This window comes from Bombina bombina, chromosome 3 (genome assembly GCF_027579735.1).
Source record: "Bombina bombina isolate aBomBom1 chromosome 3, aBomBom1.pri, whole genome shotgun sequence".
In the NCBI taxonomy this organism is placed as follows: Eukaryota; Metazoa; Chordata; class Amphibia; order Anura; family Bombinatoridae; genus Bombina; species Bombina bombina.
In genome coordinates this window covers 1,063,452,698-1,063,470,368 of record NC_069501.1, presented here as the reverse complement: position 1 = coordinate 1,063,470,368, position 17,671 = coordinate 1,063,452,698, and the positions used below count along the sequence as shown (strand labels likewise).

The following is a 17,671-nucleotide window of genomic DNA, read 5'->3' as shown; positions in this document are numbered from 1 at the left end:
TTCAGGGGAAAACTGGCTGTGGCTCAACACACACGCAAGCAACTCTATCATTTGGAATGCTTCCCAGACCTTTAAGAACTCCATCCGGAAGTGTTCTCTAGCTTTTTCCTCTGATCTTCTTCCTTGGGTCATTGCTCGAACCAAGCAAGAGAGGGCATCGGTGATCCTGGTGGACATGTCATGTCTGCCACCTTGGAGATTGCCGTTGAGACAGGTCGTCCTCATTCAAGGGCTCCTCCTTCACCCAACTCTGGTTTATCTGAAGCTAACGGCCTGGAGATTGGATGCTTAATCTTATCCAAGCGGGGGTTTTCTGATCGGTCATAGAGACCATGATTCAGGCTCGTAAACCTGTAACTAGAGGAATTTACCATAGGTTTGGCGTAAATATCTTTCCTGGTGTGAATCAGAGGGCTACTCATGGAGTAGCGTCAGGATTCCTAGGATTTTCTCTTTTCTCCAAGAGGGTTTGGAGACAGGTTTATCGACGAGTTCCCTAAAGGGTCAAGTCTCGGCATTATCTGTTTTGTTACACAAACGTCTGGCAGATGTTCCAGATGTACCATCTTTTTTTAGGTCTTGGTGAGGATCAGGCATGTGTTAATACCAGTTACTCCTCTGTGGAGTCTTAATTTAGTTCTCAATGTTCTTCAAGGGGCTCCGTTTGAGCCTATGCATTCCTTAGATATTAAGTTTTTATCTTGGAAGGTTTTATTTCTGATGGCCATCTCTTCTGCTCGGAGAGTGTCAGAACTCTCGGCCTTGCAGTATGAGTCTCCTTATCTTATTTTTCATGCAGATAAGGTTGTTTTGCGTACCAAACTAGGTTTTCTTCCTAAGGAGATCTTTTTCCTTCCTTGTATCGTATCCTATCCTAAGAAGATAAGACTTTTGCACAATCTAGACGTGGTCCGTGCTTTAAAGTTTTTACCTTCAGTCAACTAAGGACTTTCGTCAGTCTTCTTCTCTGTTTGTGGTTTTCTCAGGGAAACGTAAGGGACAGAAAGCTACGGCTACTTCTCTTTCTTCTGGCTGAAGAGCTTCATACGTTTTGCATATGAGACTGCTGGACAGCAGCCTCCTGAGAGTTCCAGTTCATTCCACAAGGTCTGTTGCTTCCTCGTGGGCATTCAAAAATGAAGCTTCTGTGAAACAGATTTGCAAAGCTGCAACTTGGTCCTCTCTTCACACTTTTTCACATTTCTAAAACTTTGACACTTTTGCATCTGCGGCGGCAGCTTTTCGGAGAAGGGTTCTTCATGCAGTGGTGCCTTCCGTTTAGATTCACTGTCTTGTCCCTCCCGTATCGTCTGGGTACTCTAGCTTGGATATTGAATCCCATTAGTAATTAAGATGATCCGTGGACTCGTATCTTAAAAAAGAAAAGAAAATTTATGCTTACCTGATAAATGTATTTCTTTTTTGACACGAGTCCACGGCCCGCCCTGTTCTTATAGACGGGTTGTGGGTTATTGTAAACTTTAGACACCTCTGCACCTTGGCTTTTCCTTTCTCTTCCTAACTTTTGTCGAATGACTTGAGTGGGAGGGAAGCGAGGAGCTATTTAACAGCTCTGCTGTGGTGCTCGTTGCCTCCTGCTGACCAGGAGGTGAATATCCCATTAGTAATTAAGATGATCCATGGACTCATTGTGTCAAAAAAGAAATATATTTATCAGGTAAGCATAAATTTTCTTTTTTCAGCGGAAAAAAAAATAATCTGAAAATTGTAATAAACCTTTGCTGTAGTAAAGTGAAAGGATATACATTGTAATTGTACTGCCACCAAGGGGTTAACATTACACATGCAAAACAAAAACGTACGCTTTGCATTTATGAAAACTTAAACACTAGATTTTAGAGTTTCAAGTTATTTACTTTGCCCTTTTAATTCTTTTTTCAAAATTAAAAACAATGTTTAGTTTTCTAACAAAATAATTGTGGCTAGATTTTTTGTTTTCAGTAACAAAGCCAGACTGACTCTATCAAATAAGACAAATTGTGGGTGGTCTTTGGCTGTTAAAACATTTGAACCAAGCAAGTGTTCATTCATTGCAAGACTTGGACCTTAAATTGTATAATTTTGGCAAAAGTGGCTGTGAAAACTGGAAGTTAGAAGTACATTTAAAATATACATTTGTTTTTTTTTAGAGTAGTACTTTTCTGTAGAGCATATTTTTGCTATAACAATGTTTTAGCTTTTGTAAAAAGATAAACATGTTGTTGTCTTTGTATTCAGATCAGCGCTGTACGACTACCCCGTGAACCTACCAACCCTGAAAGGTTAAAAGGATTTGGTTATGCTGAGTTTGATGATTTGGACTCTCTTCTACAAGCGCTTACCCTCAACGAGGAAGTAAGTAAACGCATAAGAAAAATCATAATTTTTGCCCTGTCCATCTTCATTGGAAGATGAAAATGAATGACTGATGCTATAGGACAGGGCTTGACAAATTTGTTAAAAAATTAAGCCAACAGCTTTTGGCCATCCTTATAGATATACAGATATATATGTGTTGTTTGTTAGACCAGCTGCTTTACACTCAATCTATCTACAATGTTACCACTTCTGCCAGAATCACACGTGAAATCAAATGACATTAACTACCTCCCCACAGCTGTGAGGCAAAGAAAAGATCCAGCCCCCTAGGCTTAATTGTATGTGTGGTTGCTGGGAGGGAAGGGGGCACCCATGGTTGTCTTGGGGGCTTTAAACCAGTGTTTCTCAACTCCATTCCTCAAGTACCCCTAACATCACACAGATGAGATAATTAACTGATCAGTAACAATGGTTACTAACCTGCTCTTGCCCCACAGCTGATTATTTCAAAAGTGCCCTGGTTAAGATATATAGAATAATTAGGGTTGAAATTCCCCTTGGGTAAAGGGGAATTCAGTGTGGGAACAGGTTAAAGTTCTCTAAATTCCCTGCAGGGCCAGCCTATGTATCACTGGAGGGCAGTGCCTGATACCAAATTATATATAAAAAAAAAATATAGAGAAAGAAGAAGAGGTATCTGGTGGCACACTTAAAGAGAGAGCTTAGAATTACAATTGATGCATCAGAAAGGCACTAGGAAGGAGTTAAATTAAAATATAACTTTTATTATGTTAATTAAAATAAAAACCTTAATTGTGTGTATAATGGTTAAAAATAGGGTAGTAAACATTGGAATGTATTGTGCATCATACTAACAATAGGGTATATTAAAAACACACTATGGGTTATTCAGTGAAATAAACACGATTAATAGGTGAGGTAATTACCGAATTTAAGACTAAAAATTGTGGGGCAACATATGTTTATTGCGCTGCTAAGTCTAAGCTAACTAATTTGTGACCATTTCTGGGGGATTCCTGTGATATCCTCCAGGCACCCCCCCCCCCCTTTTTTTCGATCATTGCTATATCCAAGCTTAGCACAGCTTTTCGAATGGAGTAGTTGCTACATTACCTCACCATATATTTTTGTAAATTACATATACAGCCTTGTTATACCTTATTCAATCCTGCGTGGACCAGGACACAGTATTTCTATAACTAATATCTTTATTTATTTTAAAATCCATTTCTATTTATTGATGATGATTTAGATCATCATTAAGGGTATATGTTACTTATTGATCTAACATATTCATACTAATAATAGGACAATCTATATATGTACTATTCAACTTATACTGTACCCAATAATAGAAAGAGAGCTGTCCCTATTTCTCCAACATAGGTGTGTCCGGTCCACGGCGTCATCCTTACTTGTGGGATATTCTCTTCCCCAACAGGAAATGGCAAAGAGCCCAGCAAAGCTGGTCACATGATCCCTCCTAGGCTCCGCCTACCCCAGTCATTCTCTTTGCCGTTGTACAGGCAACATCTCCACGGAGATGGCTTAGAGTTTTTTAGCCTCTCGGATGGAAAGTGAACGTGGAAAAGAGTTCTCTATCTCCGTCAACAAGGGTTCCCTTCTTGGGGACAATAATAGACTCCTTAGAAATGAGGATTTTTCTGACAGAGGCCAGAAAAACAAAACTTCTAGACTCTTGTCGGATACTTCATTCCGTTCCTCTTCCTTCCATAGCGCAGTGCATGGAAGTGATAGGTTTGATGGTAGCGGCAATGGACATAGTTCCTTTTGCGCGCATTCATCTAAGACCATACAACTGTGCATGCTCAGTCAGTGGAATGGGGACTATACAAACTTGTCTCCGAGGATACAAGTAAATCAGAGGACCAGAGACTCACTCCGTTGGTGGCTGTCCCTGGACAACCTGTCACAAGGGATGACCTTCCGCAGACCAGAGTGGGTCATTGTCACGACCGACGCCAGTCTGATGGGCTGGGGCGCGGTCTGGGGATCCCTGAAAGCTCAGGGTCTTTGGTCTCGGGAAGAATCTCTTCTACCGATAAATATTCTGGAACTGAGAGCGATATTCAATGCTCTCAAGGCTTGGCCTCAGCTAGCGAGGGCCAAGTTCATATGGTTTCAATCAGACAACATGACAACTGTTGCGTACATCAACCATCAGGGGGGAACAAGGAGTTCCCTGGCGATGGAAGAAGTGACCAAAATCATTCTATGGGCGGAGTCTCACTCCTGCCACCTGTCTGCTATCCACATCCCAGGAGTGGAAAATTGGGAAGCGGATTTTCTGAGTCGTCAGACATTGCATCCGGGGGAGTGGGAACTCCATCCGGAAATCTTTGCCCAAGTCACTCAACTGTGGGGCATTCCAGACATGGATCTGATGGCCTCTCGTCAGAACTTCAAAAGTTCCTTGCTACGGGTCCAGATCCAGGGATCCCAAGGCGGCTCTAGTGGATGCACTAGTAGCACCTTGGACCTTCAAACTAGCTTATGTATTCCCGCCGTTTCCTCTCATCCCCAAGCTGGTAGCCAGGATCAATCAGGAAAGGGCGTCGGTGATCTTGATAGCTCCTGCGTGGCCACGCAGGACTTGGTATGCAGATCTGGTGAATATGTCATCGGCTCCACCATGGAAGCTACCTTTGAGACGAGACCTTCTTGTTCAAGGTCCGTTCGAACATCCGAATCTGGTCTCACTCCAGCTGACTGCTTGGAGATTGAACGCTTGATCTTATCGAAGCGAGGATTCTCAGATTCTGTTATCGATACTCTTGTTCAGGCCAGAAAGCCTGTAACTAGAAAGATTTACCACAAAATTTGGAAAAAAATATATCTGTTGGTGTGAATCTAAAGGATTCCCTTGGGACAAGGTTAAGATTCCTAAGATTCTATCCTTCCTTCAAGAAGGATTGGAAAAAGGATTATCTGCAAGTTCCCTGAAGGGACAGATTTCTGCCTTGTCTGTGTTACTTCACAAAAAGCTGGCAGCTGTGCCAGATGTTCAAGCCTTTGTTCAGGCTCTGGTTAGAATCAAGCCTGTTTACAAACCTTTGACTCCTCCTTGGAGTCTCAACTTAGTTCTTTCAGTTCTTCAGGGGGTTCCGTTTGAACCCTTACATTCCGTTGATATTAAGTTATTATCTTGGAAAGTTTTGTTTTTGGTTGCAATTTCTTCTGCTAGAAGAGTTTCAGAATTATCTGCTCTGCAGTGTTCTCCTCCTTATCTGGTGTTCCATGCAGATAAGGTGGTTTTACGTACTAAACCTGGTTTCTCCAACATAGGTGTGTCCGGTCCACGGCGTCATCCTTACTTGTGGGGATATTCTCTTCCCCAACAGGAAATGGCAAAGAGCCCAGCAAAGCTGGTCACATGATCCCTCCTAGGCTCCGCCTACCCCAGTCATTCTCTTTGCCGTTGTACAGGCAACATCTCCACGGAGATGGCTTAGAGTTTTTTAGTGTTTAACTGTAGTTTTTATTATTCAATCAAGAGTTTGTTATTTTAAAATAGTGCTGGTATGTACTATTTACTCAGAAACAGAAAAGAGATGAAGATTTCTGTTTGTATGAGGAAAATGATTTTAGCACCGTAACTAAAATCCATGGCTGTTCCACACAGGACTGTTGAGAGCAATTAACTTCAGTTGGGGGAACAGTGTGCAGTCTCTTACTGCTTGAGGTATGACACATTCTAACAAGACGATGTAATGCTGGAAGCTGTCATTTTCCCTATGGGATCCGGTAAGCCATGTTTATTAAGATAGTAAATAAGGGCTTCACAAGGGCTTATTAAGACTGTAGACTTTTTCTGGGCTAAATCGATTCATTATTAACACATATTTAGCCTTGAGGAATCATTTAATCTGGGTATTTTGATAAGATTATATCGGCAGGCACTGTTTTAGACACCTTATTCTTTAGGGACTTTCCCTAATCATTGTCAGAGCCTCATTTTCGCGCCGGTATGGCGCACTTGTTTTTGAGAACAGCATGGCATGCAGCTGCATGTGTGTGGAGCTCTGATACATAGAAAAGTCTTTCTGAAGGCATCATTTGGTATCGTATTCCCCTTTGGGCTTGGTTGGGTCTCAGCAAAGCAGATTCCAGGGACTGTAAAGGGGTTAAATATAAAAACGGCTCCGGTTCCGTTATTTTAAGGGTTAAAGCTTCAAAATTTGGTGTGCAATACTTTTAAGGCTTTAAGATACTGTGGTGAAATTTTGGTGAATTTTGAACAATTCCTTCATACTTTTTCGCAATTGCAGTAATAAAGTGTGTTTAGTTTAAAATTTAAAGTGACAGTAACGGTTTTATTTTAAAACGTTTTTTGTGCTTTGTTATCAAGTTTATGCCTGTTTAACATGTCTGAACTACCAGATAGATTGTGTTCTGACTGTGGGGAAACCAAGGTTCCTTCTTGTTTAACTATATGTATTTTATGTCATAAAAAATTTAGTAAAAATGATGCCCAAGATGATTCCTCAAGTGAGGGGAGTAAGCATGGTACTGCATCATCCCCTCCTTCGTATACACCAGTCTTGCCCATACAGGAGGCCCCTAGTACATCTAGTGCGCCAATACTCCTTACTATGCAACATTTAACGGCTGTAATGGATAATTCTATCAAAAACATTTTAGCCAATATGCCCACTTATCAGCGAAAGCGCGACTGCTCTGTTTTAGAAAATTCTGTAGAGCATGAGAACGCTGATGATATGGTTTCTGAAGGGCCCCTACACCAGTCTGAGGGGGCCAGGGAGGTTTTGTCTGAGGGAGAAATTTCAGATTCAGGAAAAATTTCTCAACAAGCTGAACCTGATGTGATTACTTTTAAATTTAAGTTGGAACATCTCCGCGCTCTGCTTAAAGGAGGTGTTATCCAATTTGGATGATTGTGATTATCTGGTCATTCCAGAACCACTATGTAAAATGGAAAAGTTCTTAGAGGCCCTGGGGCCCCCCGAAGCTTTTCCTATATCCAAGCGGGTGGCGTACATTGTTAATAAAGAATGGGACAGGCCCGGTATACCTTTAGTACCTCCCCCCATATTTAAAAAATTGTTTTCCTATAGTCGACCCCAGAAAGGACTTATGGCAGACAGTCCCCAAGGTCGAGGGGGCGGTTTCTACTCTACACAAGCGCACCACTATACCCATAGAAGATAGTTGTGCTTTTCAAGATCCTATGGATAAAAAATTAGAAGGTTTGCTAAAAAAGATGTTTGTTCAGCAAGGTTACCTTCTACAACCAATTGCATGCATTGTCCCTGTCACTACAGCCGCGTGTTTCTAGTTTGATGAACTAGAAAAGGCGATTATTAGTAATTCTTCTTCTTATGAGGAGATTATGGACAGAATTCGTGCTCTTAAATTGGCTAATTCTTTCACCCTAGACGCCACCTTGCAATTGGCTGGGTTAGCGGCGAAAAATTCTGGGTTTGCTATTGTGGCGCAGAGCGCTTTGGTTAAAATCTTGGTCAGCGGATGCGTCTTCCAAGAACAAATTGCTTGACATTCCTTTCAAGGGGAAAACACTGTTTGGCCCTGACTTGAAAGAGATTATCTCTGATATCACTGGGGGCAAGGGCCACGCCCTTCCTCAGGATAGGTCTTTTCAAGACCAAAAATAAACCTAAGTTTCGTCCCTTTCGCAGAAACGGACCAGCCCCAAGGGCTACGTCCTCTAAGCAGGAAGGTAATACTTCTCAAGCCAATCCAGCCTGGAGACCTATGCAAGGCTGGAACAAAGGAAAGCAGGCCAGGAAACCTGCCACTGCTACCAAGACAGCATGAAATGCGGGCCCCCGATCCGGGACCGGATCTGGTGGGGGGCAGACTCTCTCTCTTCGCTCAGGCTTGGGCAAGAGATGTTCTGGATCCTTGGGCGCTAGAAATAGTCTCCCAAGATTATTCTCTGGAGTTCAAGGGGCTTCCTCCAAGGGGGAGGTTCCACAGGTCTCAGTTGTCTTCAGACCACATAAAAAGACAGGCATTCTTACATTGTGTAGAAGACCTGCTAAAAACGGGAGTGATTCATCCTGTTCCATTAGGAGAACAGGGGATGGGGTTCTACTCCAATCTGTTCATAGTTCCCAAAAAAGAGGGAACGTTCAGACCAATCTTAGATCTCAAGATCTTGAACAAGTTTCTCAAGGTTCCATCGTTCAAGATGGAAACCATTCGAACAATTCCTTCCTTCCAGGACGGTCAATTCATGACCACGGTGGATTTAAAGGATGCGTATCTACATATTCCTATCCACAAGGAACATCATCGGTTCCTAAGGTTTGCATTCCTGGACAAGCATTTCCAGTTCGTGGCGTTTTCTTTCGGATTAGCCACTGCTCCTAGGATTTTCTCATAGGTACTAGGGTCCCTTCTGGCGGTGCTAAGACCAAGGGGCATTGCTGTAGTACCTTACTTGGACGACATTCTGATTCGAGCGTCGTCCCTTCTTCAAGCAAAGGCTCACACGGACATTGTCCTGGCCTTTCTCAGATCTCACGGATGGTAAGTGAACGTGGAAAAGAGTTCTCTATCTCCGTCAACAAGGGTTCCCTTCTTGGGAACTATAATAGACTCCTTAGAAATGAGGATTTTTCTGACAGAAGCCAGAAAAACAAAACTTCTAGACTCTTGTCGGATACTTCATTCCGTTCCTCTTCCTTCCATAGCGCAGTGCATGGAAGTGATAGGTTTGATGGTAGCGGCAATGGACATAGTTCCTTTTGTGCGCATTCATCTAAGACCATTACAACTGTTCATGCTCAGTCAGTGGAATGGGGACTATTCAGACTTGTCTCCGAAGATACCAACGACCGACGCCAGTCTGATGGGCTGGGGCGCGGTCTGGGGATCCCTGAAAGCTCAGGGTCTTTGGTCTCGGGTAGAATCTCTTCTACCGATAAATATTCTGGAACTGAGAGCGATATTCAATGCTCTCAAAGCTTGGCCTCAGCTAGCGAGGGCCAAGTTCATACGGTTTCGATCAAGACGACATGACAACTGTTGCGTACATCAACCATCAGGGGGGAACTAGGAGTTCCCTAGCGATGGAAGAAGTGACCAAAATCATTCTATGGGCGGAGTCTCACTCCTGCCACCTGTCTGCTATCCACATCCCAGGAGTGGAAAGTTGGGAAGCGGTTTTTCTGAGTCGTCAGACATTGCATCCGGGGGAGTGGGAACTCCATCCGGAAATCTTTGCCCAAGTCACTCAACCGTGGGGCATTCCAGACGTGGATCTGATGGCCTCTCGTCAGAACTTCAGAGTTCCTTACTACGGGTCCAGATCCAGGGATCCCAAGGCGGCTCTAGTGGATGCACTAGTAGCACCTTGGACCTTCAAACTAGCTTATGTGTTCCCGCCGTTTCCTCTCATCCCCAGGCTGGTAGCCAGGATCAAAGGAGAGGGCGTCGGTGATCTTGATAGCTCCTGCGTGGCCACGCAGGACTTGGTATGCAGATCTGGTGAATATGTCATCGGCTCCACCATGGAAGCTACCTTTGAGACGAGACCTTCTTGTTCTAGGTCCGTTCGACCCACTCCAGCTGACTGCTTGGAGATTGAACGCTTGATCTTATCAAAGCGAGGGTTCTCAAATTTACCACATATTTTGGGAAAAATATATCTGTTGGTGTGAATCTACAGGATTCCCTTGGGACAAGGTTAAGATTCCTAAGAGTCTATCCTTCCTTCGAGAAGGATTGGAAAAAGGATTATCTGCAAGTTCCTTGATGGGACAGATTTCTGCCTTGTCTGTGTTACTTCACAAAAAGCTGGCAGCTGTGCCAGATGTTCTAGCCTTTGTTCAGGCTCTGGTTAGAATCAAACCTTTGACTCCTCCTTGGAGTCTCAACCTAGTTCTTTCAGTTCTTCAGGGGGTTCCGTTTGAACCCTTACATTCCGTTGATATTAAGTTATTATCTTGGAAAGTTTTGTTTTTGGTTGCAATTTCTTCTGCTAGAAGAGTTTCAGAATTATCTGCTCTGCAGTGTTCTTCTCCTTATCTGGGGTTCCATGCAGATAAGGTGGTTTTGCGTACTAAACCTGGTTTTCTTCCAAAAGTTGTTTCTAACAAAAACATTAACCAGGAGATAGTTGTGCCTTCTTTGTGTCCTAATCCAGTTTCAAAGATGGAACGTTTGTTGCACAACTTGGATGTAGTTCGTGCTCTCAAATTTTACTTAGCAGCTACTAAGGATTTCAGACAAACTTCGTCTTTGTTTGTTGTTTATTCTGGTAAACGGAGAGGTTAAAAAGCAAATTCTACCTCTCTCTCCTTCTGGATTAAAAGCATTATCCGATTGGCTTATGAGACTGCCGGACGGCAGCCTCCTGAAAGAATCACAGCTCACTCCACTAGGGCTGTGGCTTCCACATGGGCCTTCAAGAACGAGGCTTCTGTTGATCAGATATGTTAGGCAGCGACTTGGTCTTCACTGCACACTTTTACTAAATTTTACAAATTTGATACTTTTGCTTCTTCTGAGGCTATTTTTGGGAGAAAGGTTTTGCAAGCCGTGGTGCCTTCCATTTAGGTGACCTGATTTGCTCCCTCCCTTCATCCGTGTCCTAAAGCTTTGGTATTGGTTCCCACAAGTAAGGATGACGCCGTGGACCGGACACACCTATGTTGGAGAAAACAGAATTTATGTTTACCTGATAAATTACTTTCTCCAAGGGTGTGTCCGGTCCACGGCCCGCCCTGGTTTTTTTAATCAGGTCTGATAATTTATTTTCTTTAACTACAGTCACCACGGTAACATATGGTTTCTCCTATGCAAATATTCCTCCTTAACGTCGGTCGAATGACTGGGGTAGGCGGAGCCTAGGAGGGATCATGTGACCAGCTTTGCTGGGCTCTTTGCCATTTCCTGTTGGGGAAGAGAATATCCCCACAAGTAAGGATGACGCCGTGGACCGGACACACCGTTGGAGAAAGTAATTTATCAGGTAAACATAAATTCTGTTTTTCTTCCAAAAGTTGTTTCTAACAAAAACATTAACCAGGAGATTATCGTACCTTCTCTGTGTCCGAAACCAGTTTTGAAGAAGGAACGTTTGTTGCACAATTTGGATGTTGTTCGCGCTCTAAAATTCTATTTAGATGCTACAAAGGATTTTAGACAAACATCTTCCTTGTTTGTTGTTTATTCCGGTAAAAGGAGAGGTCAAAAAGCAACTTCTACCTCTCTCTCTTTTTGGATTAAAAGCATCATCAGATTGGCTTACGAGACTGCCGGACGGCAGCCTCCCGAAAGAATCACAGCTCATTCCACTAGGGCTGTGGCTTCCACATGGGCCTTCAAGAACGAGGCTTCTGTTGATCAGATATGTAGGGCAGCGACTTGGTCTTCACTGCACACTTTTACCAAATTTTACAAGTTTGATACTTTTGCTTCTTCTGAGGCTATTTTTGGGAGAAAGGTTTTGCAAGCCGTGGTGCCTTCCATCTAGGTGACCTGATTTGCTCCCTCCCATCATCCGTGTCCTAAAGCTTTGGTATTGGTTCCCACAAGTAAGGATGACGCCGTGGACCGGACACACCTATGTTGGAGAAAACAGAATTTATGTTTACCTGATAAATTACTTTCTCCAACGGTGTGTCCGGTCCACGGCCCGCCCTGGTTTTTTAATCAGGTCTGATAATTTATTTTCTTTAACTACAGTCACCACGGTATCATATGGTTTCTCCTATGCAAATATTCCTCCTTAACGTCGGTCGAATGACTGGGGTAGGCGGAGCCTAGGAGGGATCATGTGACCAGCTTTGCTGGGCTCTTTGCCATTTCCTGTTGGGGAAGAGAATATCCCACAAGTAAGGATGACGCCGTGGACCGGACACACCGTTGGAGAAAGTAATTTATCAGGTAAACATAAATTCTGTTTTTTATTGTAGGTGACAACTTAGTAAACATTGGAATGTATTGTGTATCATACTAACAACAATATACCCTATTTTTAACCATTATACACACAATTAAGGTTTTAATTTTAATTAACATAATAAGTTATATTTTAATTTAACTCCTTCCTAGTGCCTTTCTGATGCATTAATTGTAATTATAAGCTCTCTATTTAAGTGTGCCACCAGATACCTCTTCTTTCTCTATATTTTTTTTAAGATATATAGAAATCTGGCCTGTTAGGGATACTTGAGGAGTGGAGTTGAGAAACGCTGCTCTAAACTTAGGAGCCAGTGGCTCCATGGTGCCTGGGTTTGTTGAGCCCTGCTATAGGGAGATTTTTTGTATACAAAAGAGATTAAGACTATATAGGGTCATTGTTGGTTGTAGACACTGGAATATAGTGGCTGATTTAGAATTGAGAGAACAGGTGTTTTTTTTTTTTGTTTTTTTTACAGCTTTTGACTATTTATTATTTCAGAATGGATTCATAGATAATTCTAATACTTTTTGCAGAAAAGGTGTGGATAAACTTTAAAGTAGAGAATGGGTGGGTGAAAAATCTTTAGTGTATTCTTAGTTTAACCTTTATGTCCCTTTTTTGTCTTCTCCAAAAATGCTGAGCAGATTTGCGTTTTTATGTTCCCGTGTCAAAGCATGTAGTAGAGGATTGCAATACATTTGCTAACGTTTCTTTATTGGGTTGTTAAACGCCTCTTAATTTTGTGTAAAAAAAGAAAAAAGTGCTTTGTCCTACACTTCCTAGAGCAGAGCTTTCCAAAGCACTGCCCTAGAGAGACCAAAAAGTAAAATCTGTAATCTACGTTTTCAAAATCATACAATACCAGCTATTTGATTTTTGATTACAGAATTTGCTTTTGGCTTGTGTGGGACATAAAATGTTTATTATCCTTTTAACTTTTATTTAGCTGATCTGTCCCAGTTCTTTACAAATGATAAATCTTACATGAAATTAATGGTGTTTTTTTTTTCTTGTTTATATAAAACTGATAGGTTTATTAAAACAATGCATTTCTAACAGGACTTGCATTATTACATACATAGGTACTAGAATGCTTTTTATTTTAAACTTAAAGGGACAGTTCACCCAAAAATTGTCTCCCCTTTAAATTATTCCCAATGATCCTTTTAACCTGCTAGAGTGTATTAAATTGGTTACAAGTAGCTCCTTTACTCCTATTTCAGCATTTGAAATAGCTGATTTAGCCTGTGGTATCGCCACCCATACTGAACAAATTAATACTAGAGTATAGGCTATTGAATAGCCTAAGTATACACAGCCAGTAGAAGAGATTACACTCTCAGTGGGATGCAAGATAGTTAAGTAATAAAATGATCATTTTCCATTGTTCTCTTTTATGTATTGAGCTTTGGTGTTCCAGCCAAATAAAAGATAAGGAAGCAAGTCTGTTTACACAAACTTAGAACATAATGAGATCTGATATCACCTTTAAAGGGACAGTCAACCATAGAATTGTTATTGTTTTAAAAGATAGATAATCCCTTTATTACTCATTCCCCAGTTTTGCATAACCAACAGTTATATTAATGTACTTTTTACCTTTGTGATTACCTTGTATCTAGGAACCTTCTTCCAGCCCCCTGATCACATGACTGTGACTGTTTATTATCTATTGTCTTAAATTTAGCATTGTATTGTGCTAGATCTTAAATAACTTTCTGTGCCTGAACACAGTGTTATCTATATAGCCCACGTGTACTTTCTGTCTCTTTGTGTTAAAAAGAGATTTAAAAAGCATGTGATAAGAGGCAGCCCTCAAAGGCTTAGAAATTAGCATATGAGCCTACCTATGTTTAGTTTAAACTAAGAATACCAAGAGAAAAAAGCAAATTTGATGATAAAAGTAAATTGGAAAGTTGATTAAAATTAAAAGTCCTATCTGAATAATGAAAGTTTAATTTATACTTGACTGTCCCTTTAAATTCAACCCATTGTAATAGGCTGTGGTTTCAAAGCACAAAATCAGCTACTTCATATACACAAATAAGCATGAAAATCGAATTTCTCAAATATTTTATACTCTGCAGTTGGTATAACAAGTAATTTAAAATACATTAATGGAAAAACTATTTTACAGTGTACTGTCCCTTTAAATGTTAAAGCACAGTTCTACATTGATCTCTTGGAAAGCAGCAAAGGTAACAATGCCTCATACATTTTCTACTACCCTCTGAATGTGAGCTCCCATGCATTTATGCCTTTATCTGTCGCTATCCAGAGCTCATGCATAAGTAATTCATGAGCTTGGAGGTAAGGGCTGGAGGGAGCGTTCCCTATGCTGCTTTCCAGAACAGAGGTGTAGAATGTTTGGTTAATGTAAACTATGCTTTAAAAGGCTGATGCTTTCATATGTTACCTTGTAATATAGGGATGGTTTTTAATTATATGCTCTGTAGATTTTCTAATGTTTCTGTAAAATATATGTACCATATTACACATCCCTCTTTGTTTTTTTAAAGTTATTTCTCTTCTTAATCTAAACTTATTAATTTAACATTTACATCACTAAATCAAGCCATTATTTTGTAGTCTCTTGGAAACCGAAGGATAAGAGTGGACATAGCCGACCAGTCTCAAGAAAAAGGTGAGTATAAAGATCTTCTCTCTCCCAGTATAAGGACATTATTAGCTCACCAAATTAGATATTTTTTTTACTAATGAGTGAATAAACGGCATAAACCCCCACACAAGATGTTTACGTTCTTCCTCTTTCCCCGTAATTATTTTAGATGGTCTGTTGGTGGTGTTCAGTACTGAGATGATTTTTTTTTTTTATCTTGGTAAAGGAATAGTTGCGTGTGAGGGGGTGGGTCGTCTCCATTTTCTCTGTGTTTAAAAGGCAGATCATTTGGACAACTTTAAGGTGGTGTAAGGAAATTAGCAAAGAGAGTTATTTTTCTCTAAATAGACATGAAATCCAGTAACAACTTAGACCTCAGTTACTCAATTTGAAAAAGGAACATATTTTCAAATTTAATTAACATATAATTCCTTTACAATTTCTGTTCTAAAGTTTAGAGTGACCTTTTGTCTCCCTTAACTTTAATTTTTTTGGTCTAGATCGTGATGATCGTTCCTTTGGTAGGGATCGGGATCGTAACAGGGATTCTGACAAAACTGACTCATCAGATTGGAGGGCGCGTCCCAGCTCAGACAGTGTCGATGACAATCCTCCTCGTCGGGGTGACGACAGTTATGGAGACAGTGAGTATTACGTTATTTCTACATATAGTTTACATTGCATTCCTATATCGGTGTTCTCCCCAGGACCTTTTTTTTAATGGGTGGACTACCTGACTGTATTTGCTGACCACCCGGCTGAAATTTTAGCCAATATTAATATTAAGCTAAAATGAACTATATTGACATTTCTCTCTGACACGATGAGTCCACGGATCATCTAATTACTAATGGGAATATCACTCCTGCTCAGCAGGAGGCGTCAAAGAGCACCACAGCAAAGCTGTTAAATATCACCTCCCTTCCCTCCAACCCTAGTCATTCTCTTTGCCTACGTTAGAGCAAGGAAGTGGTAAAGTTAGGTGTTAGAAAAGATTTATTTAAACAAGATTTTATTATTTTTAAAGTAGTGCAAGATTGTGCTGCTTTGTCCTAGGGTGTAGCTGTAGTCATATCAGTCTCTTCAGTAGAGCAGTGGTGGCTTTCAAGCAATGGCAACTTGTGGGACATAATTCTCACTGCGCCTCCCATGTAGTTAATGCTGCCCTAATACTGAAAGCCTGAGTAAGATTACTCAGACTTTATTTCTTTTTCCACAGGTCCATGTGAGGGAGAAGACCTCTCAAACCTAGTGAGCTGCCTGGTAGATTTATGAGGTAAGTGCTGACTTTATTTTTTCTGGGAAACGCAGGAAAAATTGGGCACTTTATTCACTAAATACTGGGACACACAAATTTCTCCAATATGCTTAGGGGAACATATAAAGAAGGTAGTATCGTTATGGCAGGCACTGGGGCTGAGGAGGTTAAGTAAGGCTCATTTTTATTGTGGTGTTCACTTCTCCTTGCGGCTTGACTTAAAGATATGCCGACCGGGAGGTTAATTTTTTAGCCGCCCACGATGGGCGGGGCTAACTCAGACGGCAAAAGTGAAAATGTTCAATATATGCTGCAGCTTTTCTCCTCAAGTGTCCCAAATTTTATCGCCCACACAGACAGTGCCCTGCACTTCCTCTCAAACTTACATTGCAAGACATCGCTAGTCTCATGTCCTCTGCGGTATCTGATGCGTTGTCTGCTTTTCCCATGCTGCAGGGAAAGCACAAGAGGAAAAGTAAACAGTCAGTAAGTGAGGTTACGGACACAGTTCTTGTTGTTTCAAATGCCTCCTCTCAGAAGTCTGATGAGGAGGATACTTTGGTAGCATCCGAGGGTGAAATCTCAGACTCAGTGTAATTCCTCCTGCTGATACTGAAGTGGTATCCTTCAGGTTTAAGCTGGAACACCTCCGTCTGTTACTCCAAGGAGGTTTTAGCTACACTGGACGACAGCGACACCACGGTCGTCGTCCATCCTAAAAAAATCCAGTAAGCTAAACAAATATTTTGATGTACCTTCCATGGTGGAAGTTTTTCCTGTACCAGATCGAGCTACAGAGATTATTGCTAAGGAATGGGAAAGACCGGGTATCCCTTTTTTTTTTTTTTTTTTCATCCCCTATATTTAAAAAGATGTTTCCTATAGCAGATTCCATCAAGGAGTCTTGGCAAACGGTACCCAAGGTGGAAGGGGCAATTTCCACGCTAGCCAAGATAACTACTATTCCCATAGAGTATAGTTGTTCTTTTAAGGATCCTATGGATAAGAAGTTAGAGGGGTTACTCAAGAACATGTATGTACACCATGGTTTACAATGGCAACCCGCAGTTTGTATTGCTACTGTCACTAGCGCGGCAGCATACTGGTTTGATTGTATTCTGACAGACACTCCCCTCGATGAAATCCAAGATAGGATAAAGGCCCTTAAGTTGGCCAACTCCTTTATCACGATTTCTGGTTTTGCCGTTCTGGCCCGCAGAGCTTTATGGTTAAAATATTGGTCTGTGGATGTCATCTAAGTCTAAACTTTTGGTGATTCCTTACAAGGGAAAGACTTTGTTTGGACCGGGTTTCACAGAAATAATTTCTGACATTACGGGAGAAAAGGGCCATTTCCTCCCTCAGGATAAGAGAAATAAACAAAAGGGACATCAGAGTAATTTTCGTTCCTTTCGGAATTTCAAGGGAAATCCTTCCACTCCCTCTTCCAAACAGGAGCAGTCCAAGCCTTCCTGGAGGCCCAATCAGTCTTGGAACAAGGGAAAACAATCCAAGAAGCCTGCTAATGAATCAAAGA

At 41.4% G+C, this 17,671-nt stretch overlaps 1 protein-coding gene across 1 annotated transcript in view; it reads left to right on the top strand.

The window, feature by feature from the left end:
* The window catches only part of LOC128652613 (eukaryotic translation initiation factor 4B), a 242,562-nt gene that overhangs the window by 82,795 nt on the left and 142,096 nt on the right, over window positions 1–17,671 (top strand). The window contains exons 4-6 of the mRNA XM_053705545.1: window positions 2,239–2,355; window positions 14,846–14,900; window positions 15,377–15,520. Of these exons, the coding sequence (XP_053561520.1) occupies window positions 2,239–2,355; window positions 14,846–14,900; window positions 15,377–15,520 (316 nt within the window). The remainder of the gene's footprint in view (window positions 1–2,238; window positions 2,356–14,845; window positions 14,901–15,376; window positions 15,521–17,671) is intronic.